This window comes from Microplitis mediator, chromosome 10 (genome assembly GCF_029852145.1).
Source record: "Microplitis mediator isolate UGA2020A chromosome 10, iyMicMedi2.1, whole genome shotgun sequence".
NCBI classification, from domain to species: domain Eukaryota; kingdom Metazoa; phylum Arthropoda; class Insecta; order Hymenoptera; family Braconidae; genus Microplitis; species Microplitis mediator.
This window is the reverse complement of record NC_079978.1, coordinates 20951092-20966892: the sequence shown is the minus strand read 5'-3', so window position 1 is coordinate 20966892 and position 15801 is coordinate 20951092. Positions and strand designations below refer to the sequence as shown.

The following is a 15801-nucleotide window of genomic DNA, read 5'->3' as shown; positions in this document are numbered from 1 at the left end:
GCTTTATTCAAACACCGCGTATGTAGATAATTGAAAATATGATGATATACTTACACACCACTTTTAAAATATACTCTAAATATGTTGTAATGAAAAAATATTAAGTAGTAGATAATTAGTTATTGAAATATAATATTTTTATTAATTACTTTTATAATGATTTCAAAATAAACCGAAAATTATTGTCGAAATTAAACATGTATAGGCAATAATTATTTAAAAGCAAATTTATATAAAGTTTATAAAAACTTAAATCAATTAAAGATCAAGTCTTTATAATTCTGCAACAGGTAGTAGTTAGTAACTCTGGAGCATGTTGTCGTACGAACAACAGTAGTTCTGTCTGCACGCTCAAAGTTTGCTTTTACGACTTCGTAATATCTTCCATCGCTGCAATTAATTAATCAATACAAGGAACATCAATATAATTCATTGATATTATTATTTTTATTATATATTTTTACCTGAGTACAAGGCACTTTAGTTTAATGCATTTAACCCGTAGAACATCAATTGCTTTCTGACTTTTATCTGAAAAACGAAGATTCTCCGGATCCCAACGTAATTCCAATCGTTCTAAATTTGGACAATTATTTGCAATACCGTCCATTAATTGATCTACGTGAATATTGACGCCGAGTCTTTCTTGTGTTCCCATAACAAGAATTCTATTTGAAATAATGTTTTTATTAAAATAGAAAATAGATATATGTATTGGGGTGGGCCAAAAATCCGCTTTTTTTAAATTTTCATTATTAATACCAAAAATATTTTTCCTTGTACAAAAAAAAAATTTTTCGGAAATCACAAAAAATTTTAGGTCGATATCTTAAAGTCGGAAGTTGTTTAAAATTTTTTTTCCAACACATTTTGATCGGAAATTTAATAATTCTCTACAAAAAAGGTCCTATAATAAAATTACGCAAAGTTGATAGTTACTCAGATAATCGCAATTTTGCTTTAAAAAATGAAATTTTTCAAGATATTATTACTTTTTCAGGGTAACAAATAAATTTTATCATAAAAATTTTGTAGGAAATTCAATTTTCTACAAAACAGACCTAATAAAAATTTATTCAAAGTTGATAGTTACCAAAATAATAGCAATTCTTGGTGAAAACCACCAAATAACGAGAAATGTGACTATCTAAACATAAAACTGCCAGTTTCTGAATAGCTGTAAATTTCAAGTTTTTACCAGAAGACCGATTTTGTAAGAAATTTGATTTTCCATGAAATTAATATCGCGTGCCAAATGCCAAAAGGGCGTATAATTTTTTTGTTTTTGGTGCCAATCGTTTTGTAAACATGTTCTAAGCCTAAAAATAAAAAAAAAATTTCCAAAGCCAAAAGGGCGTATATCTTTAGATACAAAGATCTAAAGATATACGCCCTTTTGGCGATAGTACGTCAAAATTTTTTTTTCTGCAGATCTTTACGTTTAGAGCGATTCTAAAAAGAATGACAAAAAAAATTTTTTTATACGCCCTTTTGGCATGGAACCCTATCTAACTGCTGTAATACGCCCTTTTGGCATTTGGCACGCGATATGATAAAATTCATATTTTACCCCGAAAAAGTGATAATATCTTGAAAAATTATATTTTTTAGAACAAAATTGCAATTATTTCAGTAACTATCAACTTTACGTAATTTTATTATGAGACTTTATGAGTAGAGAATTAAATTTCCGATCAAAATAAGTTGGAAAAAAATTTTTAAACAACTTCTAATTTTAACGGGATTTGGCGAGCCTGACATCGACCTAAAATTTTTTTTGTTTTCCGAAATTTTTTTTTTTGTACAAAGAAAAATATTTTTGGTATTAATAATGAAAATTCAAAAAAAGCGGATTTTCGGCCCACCCTAATATGTATGCGCTGCAAAAAATCGGAAATAAATACGGATTTTATTTAAATCTGAAATCATTCCGTCACTCGGAATTTCGGAGTCGGTATAAAAAATCATCCGTTTCGCTTTCACTCTACAAATTTTTTACATATATGTATAAGAATATGTTGAAACTTACTTGGCATTTGTCAGTATTGGCAATACGCTTTGCCAAAGTTGATCAGTAATATGTGGCATACCAGACAGTGCAATACCCCATAATTGATGCCCATATCGTGAAAGAAATTTATGCAAAGCATCATCTGTAAGATTGTCGGAACTATCAAGATCAAGTGCTATTAAATTTCGCGGATTTCCTGCATCCGCCCAAGCTTTCAGAACACTGTCATTGAAGCCATTCAATTGTCCAGCGCTTAAAAATCTCAGACCCGGAATTCTCGTTAACATGTCAATCAAGCATTCAGTTGATAAATCCGTTGCTGTAATATCTAATTCTTGGACACTTGATTTTTCCCATTCAACCTGCATGACGTATTCACTTTGAAGGTCTGAAAGTTACACCTCCAAGTCCTTAATGATTGTATTTAAATGTTTATAAATTTTTTTAGTGATTAATGTATTATTATTTCTTACTAGTTCCCTGCATAAGAAGGCATTTTAATCGTCTACTCCTTTGGAATAATGTTTTCATAGTTGATCCAGTGACTTTTGAACAAAAATTAACCGCCAAACATTCAAGTTGGATACAATTTGATGAAAATGCATCAATATGTGAATCATCCACAAAATTTATTCCATACAAATTAATTACACGAAGATTTGGAGTTGCTGATTTTAATTTATGGACGTTTATTACTTCATAAATTTCTTCTTCTTCTTCTTCAATTTTCTCATATGTACCTAAATTTATTTTTTTAGATATATTTCCATAAAGATTATTGATCTGTCAATTTATTTATTCATTAACATACTATTACCAATTAAATGAAGAATTTCAAGGCCATTGATAAAATTGTATATTTTCCTCATGAAACCTTCCATAAATATAACTTCGGATAAACATATACACATGTATTTAAGTTTAGTTGGAAAAGCTTGCATTTCAGAAAAATCATGAAGCTGCATTGCAGTTGAAAAATCCAAAAGCATGGCAGTTAAGTTTGGACACTTATTGGCTAATTCATGCAGTACCGTATGAGTAATAAGTTCAATTGGCAATTCGATGTATCGTAGTGAAGCTCCGAAACGTACACTAGTTACAAAAAAATATTTGGATATGTATAATATTACAATTCTATTAACTTATGTAACAATTGATACTTATTCACTTTATTTAAACACCCGTACACTGTCAAAACATCGGGAGTGAATTCGAAATAAATTTGGATTTTAATTAAATCTGCACTGAGAAAAAATTTATCTTCGGACAATCAAATTGGTTTTGTTAAATTCTGTTAAACTAAAATTTATTTGGGACAACTAAATTTTATTACGTCAATATAATCTATTTTGTCATTTTTAACAAATGATTTAATAGACTCTATTTGGTTGACATTAATATTTCTCTCTCTAAGATAATAAAATCGTTTGGTAAAGTTAAAAAAATATTTATTTAATGGACAACTAAACTATTTAATAGTGCCAACAAATCCAAATCTTAAAGCAAAATATTATTATATTAACTTTAATAAATATTACGTAGTCACAAAAAAATGTATTCATTTAGAATAAATATATATATTTGTTCAAAGATAATAAATATATATTTGAATCTAATGATTATTGATTTAAAAGTTATGGTGTTAGGCAGCAGCAGCTGGAGTAGTTCGGTGCTCGCCACTAGATCGCGCCCACCATTTGTGGTGTCCTTGGTAAGATACTTATTTCAGAGTTTGTATATTCGCCAGCTTGAAGCCTTCATGGGATGGTTTGACCGCTGGATATTTTTGATAATAATATACGGATATCCTGTATCACACTGACATTATTGTTTAATAAAAATGTTTTATCTGAAAAATTTTTTTCATAGTACGAATAAAGTACATGTGAGGAAAATAAATTATTTTTCTAATTATGCATTTATTTAACTGTTAATAAATAGTCTGTCATTTTAAAATAATATTTAATTATTATTAATAAGTAATTCTCTAAGGCTCACGAATATATTTCATTATGACTTCTTTATAAGTTCTACAGATAATCAATTTGATTTTATGCTTGCTACATAACGCATAATTATCTTTACTAAATATTTTATAGTTTCTAATAAATTGTTTTGTTGGTGGATTATAAAAAATTTAGTTGAAACAACCAAATATATGATTGGCAATGGGCAATCAAATCATTTTCTTGTCATAACTAAAATTTAGTTGTCAGAAGAAAATTTTTTTCTCAGTGTGAATTCACTCTGATCCGCATTCACTCCGAAATTAATCCGAAAATTTTTTTCGGTATTGATGCGAAATTCAATTTTATATGAGAACATATAGATCTAAAAATTAAGAAAATGATTTTTTGAAAAAAATCACACATTGTAAAAAACTTCCGGTGTGAACCCGGATGAGGGAATTCAGAGTGAAATAAAATCCACAATCACTTGAAATTCTTTCCCGATTTTTTACAGTGTACTCCATGCATTAATTCATTAAATAAATTATATAAAATTATTTTTGCTCATAATTATCATAAGTTTTTATCGATACCTTATAAGTTGCAGAAGCATTTCAAGTGAATTGACATGAAGTCCACTGACTTCAGGTCTCAATGAAACATGTGTCCATAATCTTGTATCGTAAGCTATTTGACGCCAACGTTTACAAACACGAGCTAGTCGACAAATTTCACGATGAGACAAGTATGCAAAAATATTGAGAATTACTTTATCAGGTAATTTTTCGATAGTCTGAAATTTTTTAAGTCAATGATAATAATTTTTCCAATTAATGTTTCAATGAAATTTTTAAAAATTGATTATTATTATTTTTTTTTTAAAATAATGATAGGATCTAAGTGAACTTACAGTACTTGCAAATCTACTTTTAATAACACCACCTTCTTCAACATACATTTGCGATGTCTCCAACGCAATTTGCCCCCAAACATCAACACCTCCCAGATCCATTTTTTAATAAATTTTATTTTTACAATTAACAAAAAAAATTTTTTATCAAATAGTAATATTTGTTATAAATTTTGAAAGAAACGCCCACACACAAAAATTAAATTACGATAAACTAAATTAACAAACACTAGAGATTTCAAGGGAACGTGCACCCGCTGCAATATTCGAAGGAATCCGACAAGTTTCTATTTAATTGCGCAAGCGTGAGTACTAAATATATACAAAGACGTTGGTTAAACTTAATTTTAAACCTCAACGGGATTTATCTAGGTACACTTATAATTCACATCATCGTGCTATTTTCTTTTTCAGTAAAACTCATTAATTTTTCCTACTGTATTTCTCATAATGACCATGGGTTTACCTTCACTGAGAAAAAATTTATCTTCGGACAATCAAATTGGTTTTGCTAAATTCTGTTAAACTAAAATTTATTTGGGACAACTAAATTTTATTACGTCAATATAATCTATTTTGTCATTTTTAACAAATGATTTAATAGACTCTATTTGGTTGACATTAATATTTCTCTCTCTAAGATAATAAAATCGTTTGGTAAAGTTAAAAATATATTTATTTAATGGACAGCTAAACTATTTAATAGTGCCAACAAATCCAAATATTAAAGCAAAATATTATTATATTAACTTTAATAAATATTACGTAGTCACAAAAAAATGTATTCATTTAGAATAAATATATATATTTGTTCAAAGATAATAAATATATATTTGAATCTAATGATTATTGATTTAAAAGTTATGGTGTTAGGCAGCAGCAGCTGGAGTAGTTCGGTGCTTGCCACTAGATCGCGCCCACCATTTGTGGTGTTCCTGGTACGATACTTATTTTAGAGTTAGTATATTCGCCAGCTTGAAGCCTTCATGGGATGGTTTGTCCGCTGAATATTTTTGATAATAATATACGGATATTCTGTATCACATTCTGACATTATTGTTTAATAAAAATGTTTTATCTGAAAAATTTTTTTCATAGTACGAATAAAGTACATGTGAGGAAAATAAATTATTTTTCTAATTATGCATTTATTTAACTGTTAATAAATAGTCTGTCATTTTAAAATAATATTTAATTATTATTAATAAGTAATTCTCTAAGGCTCACGAATATATTTCATTATGACTACTTTATAAGTTCTACAGATAATCAATTTGATTTTATGCTTGCCACATAACGCATAATTATCTTTACTAAATACTTTATAGTTTCTAATAATTTGTTTTGTTGGTGGATTATAAAAAATTTAGTTGAAACCACCAAATATATGATTGGCAATGGGCAATCAAATCATTTTCTTGTCATAACTAAAATTTAGTTGTCAGGAGAAAATTTTTTTCTCAGTGTTCAATTGGGTTTTCGTTTCCAATACTTGATCAAATGTATCAATAATTAATATTATCATAACATTTTTTTTAAATTCAAAAAAAGAAAAAAAAAAAAAAAAAAGAATAAAAATTTGAAATTATTTAAAAAAATTTACTATTGTATATTTTCTCTGTAATACTAGACACATTAAATTAAATAAATTATTTTCTAGACATATAGCTAGAGATGTCAAGATGCCAAAATGATGAATCATGAAAAGTGCCCATTCATTGCGGTGAATGAATTTATTGTAAGTGTAATGATAGAGGATTTTACTTTAATCAGGAAAAAACTTTATTGTCATAAATAGAAAAGATTTTTCAACAACATGCAGGAGATTTAAAAATAGTAACACAATTATAAAAATTAAAATTACCGCTAAATTTCTTCGGCGAGTACTATTTCTAAGGTCATCTCTTGATATCGCGGAAGTGGCATGTTCTAATACATTTAATTGATTCCAAACGCTCATTATGAAAGAACGAAGAGATCACAGCAGTCATAAATTATTAACTATATAATTTTATAGATTAATAAACTACCGTGGAAATGATAATTTAATACTTTTATACCTAATGCACTACAAAATATTTTATTTTTTAGCAAATTTTTTTTGTGCAAGTTAATAAAGTAATAGTTTTGAATAAAAAAAAAATTTGTTGAAAGTTGAAGTTGTTCGAATAAAATTGAAGATTTTTCAAATGCAAAGTCACTCAAAGTTTTTTCCACAAATAAATTTAATTTAATATTTTTGACATTTACACATTTTGAAGTTTTAATGAAGCAGTTTTTATTCTTCATTTATTAACTCGATTATTTTTATTTGAATATCTGAACTTACTTCAGAATCATATAATGACAAATAAGTTGTTCTAATAAATACCAGAGGTATTACGATAACAGAAATTCAAAAATTAAAAAAAATTCAAAAATACTACCCGTGTAAAAAAAAATTATTAAAATAGTGTTGACTATTCTGAACTTTAAAACGTGACACAACGACGAACATTTTTTGAACGTCTTTTAAACTTTTGAAAATTCAAGGGAAAAATCAATAAATGTCCTAATATTATTAAGATATGCTAAAACGAAAAATGATCAGAAATAGTTCGAAATCCGTTTTTTTCTGAACGTATTTTGCACTGAAAAATGTTAATTTGTAGTATTAGGTCAATTGTTTTTTTCTATGCATTTTTAGAAGTTTGAAAATAGTTTAAAAAAAGTTCGTCATTGTGTCAAGTTTTGAAGTTTAGAATAGTCAACACTTTTTTGACCTTTTTTCCAACAATTTTTTTTTACACTGGTATTTGTGTAAAAAATTTACACATGTGTATTCACTCTAAGAACTGCTTTCTAGAGAATTTTGTGTTCTACAAGAGTATCGTTTATTTTTCTTAAAAATTTTTTTTTTAATGTTACTCAAACGGGAAATCGAATTTTCCGATGGGCTATGTCTGTGATTGTCTTAGATTTTTTTTTCCCCACCGGGAAAATATTTTTTTTTTATTGTAAACTGTTACTTTTTTAACTTGCACAAAAAAAAAGAGTTACTCCAAAATAAGAAACTCTAATATACACAAGTACGTTTTTATATATTCGATAGAAAATTTTAAAAGATACTTTAACTCATTTCACGTTTGTCACTCTTCTGGGCCCAGATGGTTTATTTTTGAATATTCAAATACTTGATAAAGCACCAATATTTATATTTTTTTATTACTAATGTAATTTCCTTAATTTGAAATAAATTTATATTTTATTCTATTTATTGTTTAATATTCACTCATTGTCTTCAGACCTTGTGATTTGTAATTAAAATAATTAAGCAATAATTAATTACCATAAAAATAGTATAAAAAAAGTTTTAGTTGCAGAAAAATTGAAAAAAAATTTCTCGATTATTAGTAATAAAATGAATACTGAAAATTAATTTTTTGAAATATTGGTCTTTGTTCTTTGAGTTAATTGACCGATGGTTAACGAACGATGTTTGCGACTGACTTGTTTCTCATTAGTTATAAATACGTAATTGGCAAGTTTCCAGAACGGGACGTCTTCTTCGACGTTTTTTGAAGGATTGATTATTACCGGGCTTTTATGGAAGAAAAATATATAATTTAGTTCTCTGCTGTAAGCTCTTACAAGACCCAACTCTCATACTATTTATACACCTCGCTGACAAAATGATTCTAAGGCGGGAAGTCATTTATTTAATAAAAAATTCAAATTATTGTTCCTCAAACCAGATAATTTTTTACAATTATCATTATAATGGACAAAGAAACAAATAAATGTAAATATTGGTTTTTATTTGAAAATTTAATTATTTTTGTCCAATATTATTTTTTATGAGTTGAGTAACTCGACCAATAAATGGATGACCCCCAATAATTAGACGAAAAATATATTGATGAATTTATATAGAAGAACTGAATTTCTGATTCTTATTTCCGATGAATTCTGATATGAAAATTTTTATAAGAATTCATTAGAATGTTTCAACAGCGCGTCTACTGGTAGAGCCTCCAGCTGGGATGTTTCGTTTATTTATAGGAAATATCAGTATTTTTAACAGTTCTTTCTTTTTTTTTATATACTGCTACTTTTATACAAATTAAAAATTTTTTTTTTAATTTCCTTATGAATTTTTATTCAAATATCACATCACATTGGAAAATTTATCAATACTTTAGTATAATATTGATAAAATGAAATTTAATTTTGTAAAAATTTATCTAAATATTTTTTACTGCTTTTTAAAAACTTATTAACAATAACTCTTACCGTAGTACTACGTGGTACTATTATTACAAATCCATCATTCTCTTTCTCTTGATAATTTAACTGTTGAAGTGCAGCTTCAACATTTAATACATTCCAATTAGACATTCTTCGTAAATCCATGATAACTAAATTATAGTGAACTTCGTATTGTATACAAATAAAAAAGTTTGAACAAAATATAATGGAAATATTCAAAGTTAGAACATTTCCTTTTTATCAGTAATTTTTCTTCCTTTCTTTTAAATCGTAATGAGTATCAAAAAAATTTCAGTAAAGAACAACTACTAGTAACCACAATTTTGTTAATTAAATGGTAGTATAACTTAAAATAAAAAAAAAAATCTACTCTTAATGTCAAATCTCGAGGAATTCTTACTGTTACCAAAGCAAAAAATACACTGAAATCAGTTTTCAAGCGATCCAGAAATAGAATCACTGGATAGCTGCTACTTTTATGATCGGAAGGTTTTTTTTGTTCAGTCGTAGGTGGGAATTGTTTTTAAAAACTAAGAATAATTTCATTAACATTCTTTCAACTATTTTTTAAAATTTTGGTAGCGTCGTGCTCAAAGTATTATTGCTATTGATTATAACACAAAATTGGTTAAAACAGTTTTATTTTTGTGTCAATTATGAAAAAAAAAAAAAAACGATTTAATCAATACTCTGAATATGAAAAAAATAAAATTGTTCCCATGCCAAAAATGATAGATATAAATCTTGGCAATAAGCAATTTTATTAATCAAGTTATTCTGCATTTTTTTAAGCGAATTTATGACCCATCATCAAATAAACGTTTTTTCTTGTGTCAACTAATTTTTTAAACAAATGGATTTTTCTAGCGATTTCATGATGAAAAAAAATTTTGATCAAGTAAAAAATTAATTTTATTAATTTCTTCAATACTTAACATTTTATTGTGCCCCATTTTATATAGTAACCAATTTTGGTGTTATAAATCGATTTCAATTTATTCACCACGCTATAAAATTACAACATAATAATACGAATTATTTTTAACGAATGTGAAACTGATTTTTTAAAACATTGGAATGACTAGAACATAAATGCCTTCTTTTATTGTTTTATAGAAATGTGACTAGAGTGAGTCAGTTATATATTGATAACTAAATAGCGAACATCTTGTATCTTAATACATTATCTTTCTTTGTGTTTCTCGGGAGTAGTTCGATGCTCGCCACGAGATCGCGCCTACCATTTGTAGTGTCCCTGGTAAGAAACTTACATCAGATGTGTTAAGTTCGATTATCTTTTGACAAAGATATGAAAATGTAATTCGTGATGGACAAGTTTTTTATCAACTTATCAACTTTGTTCATAAGTTTGTTCATGAACAAACTTATTCCCGAAGCTATATTCCTATACGATCAATTTATCTAGCAGTCAATTTAAAGTGATAGAAGATATTAACAAATAATTTTTAATTTTTTAATTTTATTTTGATTACTACTTAATTTGAAAAAAAAAAAAAAATATCGCGCCCTGGATTTGAACCAGGAACCTCCGAGTGAACTAGGTGGGAAATTTCCCATGATAGATGAACCTTTAACTCCTCCGTTCATCTTAGAGTTTTAAATAAATTATATATTATTATTATTGAAAATGAATCTATATTTATCATATATATGATTCCGATACTAATCGAAAGTGACAAAGCCACACAATATGATTTTAAACATCATGAGAGACTGCCAAGTCCCATAGCCTCGGCGCCTTACCAATTCGGCAACCGCGACTCTTGACAAAATCAATTTTCAAACGTCTATATAATGTAAATTTCAGTAGTAATAGAAGGAAATCATAAATGTCAGCACTCCTTCGTTGAACTTAGAAGGCAACGGAACCGGTTTTTTTTTTTTTGGTTTTGAAAAAGGTTTATTTATTTTTTTGTAATATTCTCAGTAACAGTACATAAGTAATATAGTACCTTAGAACTAACTTAATCCATAATAAAAATATTAATTATATTGCCATCACATGATGGATCTTAATAATTATACATAAACTTAAATATAATATAAATAATTAATTTATCAGTTGTTATTTAAATATAGACCAATTAGTCTTCTAATTCTTCTTGATTAATGTATTGCTATGGTAAAAAAAAATTGATATAAAAACCATTGCTTCCGTTATTTGCCAGGTTCGGCATGTGACTGTGGGGTGAGGTGGGAATGGGGTTGAGGATAAGGAATTAAAGTTATTTACAATATATACAATATATACAGTGAGTTTGGGTATAAAGAACCTTTCTGAATACTAATGTTAGCGACTATGGGTGGGTCAAATTGTGCTTATTTAACGTAGATGCTGTTGTTTTCTCCTGGCTCTTCTTCTTATTTCGTCGAGGTATTTGGCATCGCCCTGCAGCCACCAATATTTTTCTGAAAGTCTGTCCAGACTCTCTGAGTCTCGCTTTGGCAGATCCCTTGAGTATACCCATTTTTCTGGGGGAACATTCTCCGTATCGGTACAAATGACCTTTTTTGCACAATGTCTCTTTATGTGGTAAATAACTGGTAGGTTGTTACTGTCCTGGATGCATCCCAGCTTGTCCAGATTCATAAATAGTTCCGGGGGCGAGTAATTACTCCTCGCCATCCTTAAAACCTGGGCTTGATCCTCAACTTTCAGTTTGTTGATGAGATTATGCAACGGGACCGGTGACCATGGCCGAGCGGTCTAAGGCGTAAGACCTAGGCCTCTCGAACTTGATCACTGGCCAGGCGTGGGTTCGAATTCCAGCGGTTGCCGAAAGAATTTTTCACACAAAGAGTGTGAGGTCTTTCGGCCCTGAGGTTCGTCCCGTCGCCGATGATGAATTTGATCTGGTTTAAATATTGAATTTGATTTGATGGAGATGTGAATTTGATTCGAATTCGACTCGATTGGCTGGATTGGAAATGCCCAAGGCCTTTAATATACATATATATACTGAAAAAAAAAAACAAAAAAAAAAAAGAAGGCAACGGGCACAAGGGAAATAATGAGTGCGAAAGAGATAAAACGAAAAGCGACGCCGAAGGTCAAAGTGAGACAACTAATTTTTAAAATACTTTAAAGGCTCGAGCTGTTTTGTCTTTATCACACCCAAGTCGACGAACGGTACTGTCCTTATTACACTTGCGCAGCAAACGGAAACTTTGTTTTTCTCTTAAACAATTGAATACATTTAAAAATAAAGACGTGGATTGCTAAATTGTAGAGTAATCCATCGAGTCTCGTTTTTTAACTCGGACTAAACAAATTTTTGCGTCACTATTATTGCTTACAAATTATCTCACGTGGTTTTAATAACCAGCCCTACTTTTTAAACTTCTTATCGGCTTATCACGATTATTTCACCTTTCAGCAAACGCGTTAAAGCATCGTAAAATATTTGACAAACTTTAGAGTCAGGATTTTTAAACCGGATTTATTTTTATCCGGGTTTAAATTAATAATGCTATAGTCTATATACATTAATAATATATAGATTAGGGTGCTTCGTATCCGGCGAAAGTATGTTTTCGTTGCTCATCAAGCAAAATATTGTTTTTTATGCTGCAACAAAAATTTCTGCCAAGTTTGAGCTCTTAATTACAATTTCAAGTACATTCCATTTGATTTCAAAGATTTCCCATTTAAAATACATGTAAATTAAATTACTTTTTTTTTAACTTTCTAATACTCAGCTGCATTTTATGATATCGACGCGGTTTTGGTCGCAAATTGTAGGGCATTTGGTGTTCTTCAAAAGTGCCCATAGTTACTTAGCTGTAATTCCAGCTGTTTTACTTGTGTCCGTTGCGGAAGTTATTTTTCTATGGAATTGAACTTTATTGGCTTGCAGAACGTAAACCAATGAAAGTATACTAAAAATGCTAATGGAGATTTTATAGGAAATTTTATTCCCTTCAAAAAAAGTCCTATCAGTCAAGTCGCTTAAGTTCATAGTTTCCGAGTTATAGTAATTTTAATAATTTGAAAAATAAAATATAAAAAAAAACTATTATAATTGATATTATATTTTTCAAATTATTAAAATTACTATAACTCGGAAACTATGGACTTTAGTGACTTGACTCATAGGACTTTTTTTGAAGGGAATAAAATTTCCTATGAAATCTCTATTAGCATTTTTAGTGTACTTTCATTGGTTTACGTTCCGCAAGTCTATAAAGGTCAATTTCATAGAAAAAATAACTTCCGCAATGGACACTAGTAAAACAGCTGGAATTACAGCTAAGTAACTATGGGCACTTTTGAAGAACACCAAATGCCCTACAATTTGCTACAGAAACCGCGTCGATATCATAAAATGCAGCTGAGTATTAAAAAGTTAAAAAAAAGTAATTTAATTTACATGTATTTTAAATGGGAAATCTTTGAAATCAAATGGAATGTACTTGAAATTGTAATTAAGAGCTCAAACTTGGCAGGAATTTTTGTTTCAGCATAAAAAACAAAATTTTGCTTGATGAGCATCGAAAAAAATACTTTCACCGGAAACGAAGCACCCTAATATAGATATACCAATAATAATGATTAAAACGCGGATTAAAAATATATTTGTAACGAATGTGAAAGTGATTTTTTAAAACATTAGAATAGCTAGAAAACAAATGCCTTCTTTTCTTGTTTTATAGAAATGCAACTAGAGTCAGTCAGTCATATGACAATATACACTAATGCAAAAAATTAAAGGAGCAGAAAAATTTGATAAATTTTTTAGTGATTTTTGGAAGGCTGTAACTTGGTGAAAAATGATCGTATCGAGATTTTAGAAAAAGCATTTTGTAGCTTAAAATCTCTAATTTTGGTGCATTTTTTTCAAAATTTTTCAAAAGCTTCGGTTATTGCGCAAACATGAGAAATACCGTGAGACAAAAAATTTCTAAATTTTTTTTTTTTTTTTTCCGAAGAGCCCACAGACCGCGGAAAAATTCTTTAAACTAAACAAATACATAGCTCGTTTAGCAAATTCATTCAGCTTCAATTTGGTTGTTTGTTTAACCTCGTAGGACGTTTTGTCGCAGAGATATCAGCCTTCAAATAGAAAATTATTCTTTTGGCTTTGATCATCGATATTTCAGGTACCAATGATCACACAGAAAGTTAAAGGGCGGCGTTTAAAATTTGAATAAAATCCCTACAGGACCCTGTCATCAATGTCATCTTTTTTTGGAAAAAAAAATTTTTTTTATTTTTAACATCCATTAGAAGTAAGTACAAAAAAATGACTTGTTTTGGTTTTTTAGTAAATCAAACGCTACTCTGCAAATATCGATAAAAAAAATAATGTGGCCAAGGACTTTTTTAGCTTAATGTACCCCCAAGACCCCTGTAAATTTTTAAATTGATCCATCGAACCGTTTTTTGGGAATCATCGATCAAAGTTTTGCTAAACAATTAAAAGGAGCAAGTTTTGTTCCTTTAATTGTGTAATCATAATCAAAATGAAGAAATTATTTTTTTTTTACTTTTCTCAGATTTTTGCATTGGTGACTCAGCAAATGCAAAGAAATGACAAAAAAAAATAAAAAGTTTCTAAAAAATGCCAAAAAAAAAAATTGAAACTTTTTTTTTGTGTTAATTTTTTTTGTCTAAATTTTTTTTTTTTACATTTTTTAGAAATTATTAATTGTAATTTTTATTCTAAGTCACTATAAATTTTATAAAGTGAATCATCAATTTTTTATCATAAACTTTTTTTTACATAATTATTTTATTGAGGATTTTCTCAAATGTCTATGTTAGGAAAAAAAATCCACGAAGAAGAAAGTTTTTCTTCTTGATATTCCTGGGTTAGAAAAGCTAGAATGTGCGAGTTTCCTGATATCGTCAAAAACCAATTGGATTTCAACGATCATGACATCGTTCATGAAACACTTGAGAGGTGGAAATCCAGGTGGTTCAACCTGACACAGTATTGGTGCAGTTTTGCTAAAAGAGAAGATTTCTTTTCTTTTGGCGTGTATAAAGCGCCCGTACATCACCAACAATGTGTTCTCGACGATACAATGTTTTCACCAGCTTGAAAACTTGCGGACAATGAGTAAACGTCTTCGTGAGCCGAATGAAAATTTTAATTCCGTGGATTTTTGATTATCAAAATAGAACGTTATATTCAAAAATGAAAATATATATTTAATATTATGATTTCTCAAATAAATCTGAGAAAGACTGGCAAAACCAGAAGAAGGAGTAAACTGAAATATACGATGTCACGAAAAATTTATATGTTTATCATTGCAAGAATCCGTATAATTAGAATATACTGTATTAGTATCAAAAAAGGTTCTTGACATTCTGTCGAACGATAAAAGAGAACTCGTAACATAATGGTTCAAGATTCAAATTAAGTTCAATAATTAAAAATTAAGTTTAATGAATTACAATTCTAAGTATTTATTAGTGGCCATTTCAAAAACTTATATAGAAAAGCAATTTATTTTATATTGTACGGATCACAACAATCAAAGACAATCGAACTTAACACATCTGATGTAAGTTTCTTAACAGGGACACTACAAATGGTAGGCGCGATCTCGTGGCGAGCATCGAACTACTCCCGCAGCTGCTGTTTATAGCACCGGTGACTTCTCTTTCCGACGTATCGTAGTATATCAGAACTTATAAATTAATATCTCTTATA

The 15801-nt window shown here is 28.6% G+C and overlaps 1 protein-coding gene across 8 annotated transcripts; it reads right to left on the bottom strand.

Moving 5' to 3' along the window:
* Positions 1-118: 118 nt before the first annotated feature.
* Positions 119-9478, bottom strand: LOC130675533 (F-box/LRR-repeat protein 7). Of its 8 annotated transcripts, none has more exons than XM_057481279.1 (8): positions 7979-8356; positions 6735-6938; positions 4554-4753; positions 2823-3103; positions 2485-2751; positions 2030-2399; positions 465-668; positions 120-390 (listed from the first exon to the last, which is right to left on the bottom strand). In XM_057481279.1, the coding sequence occupies exons 2-8, from the start codon at positions 6828-6830 to the stop codon at positions 255-257; spliced, it is 1554 nt and encodes a 517-aa protein (XP_057337262.1). In that variant the 5' UTR covers positions 6831-6938; positions 7979-8356; the 3' UTR covers positions 120-254. The 8 variants fall into 8 exon arrangements, with proteins under 8 accessions (XP_057337258.1, XP_057337262.1, XP_057337263.1 ...); XM_057481280.1 differs by having other exon boundaries at positions 6735-6871; XM_057481281.1 differs by having other exon boundaries at positions 8199-8352.
* Between the last annotated feature and the right edge of the window lie 6323 nt (positions 9479-15801).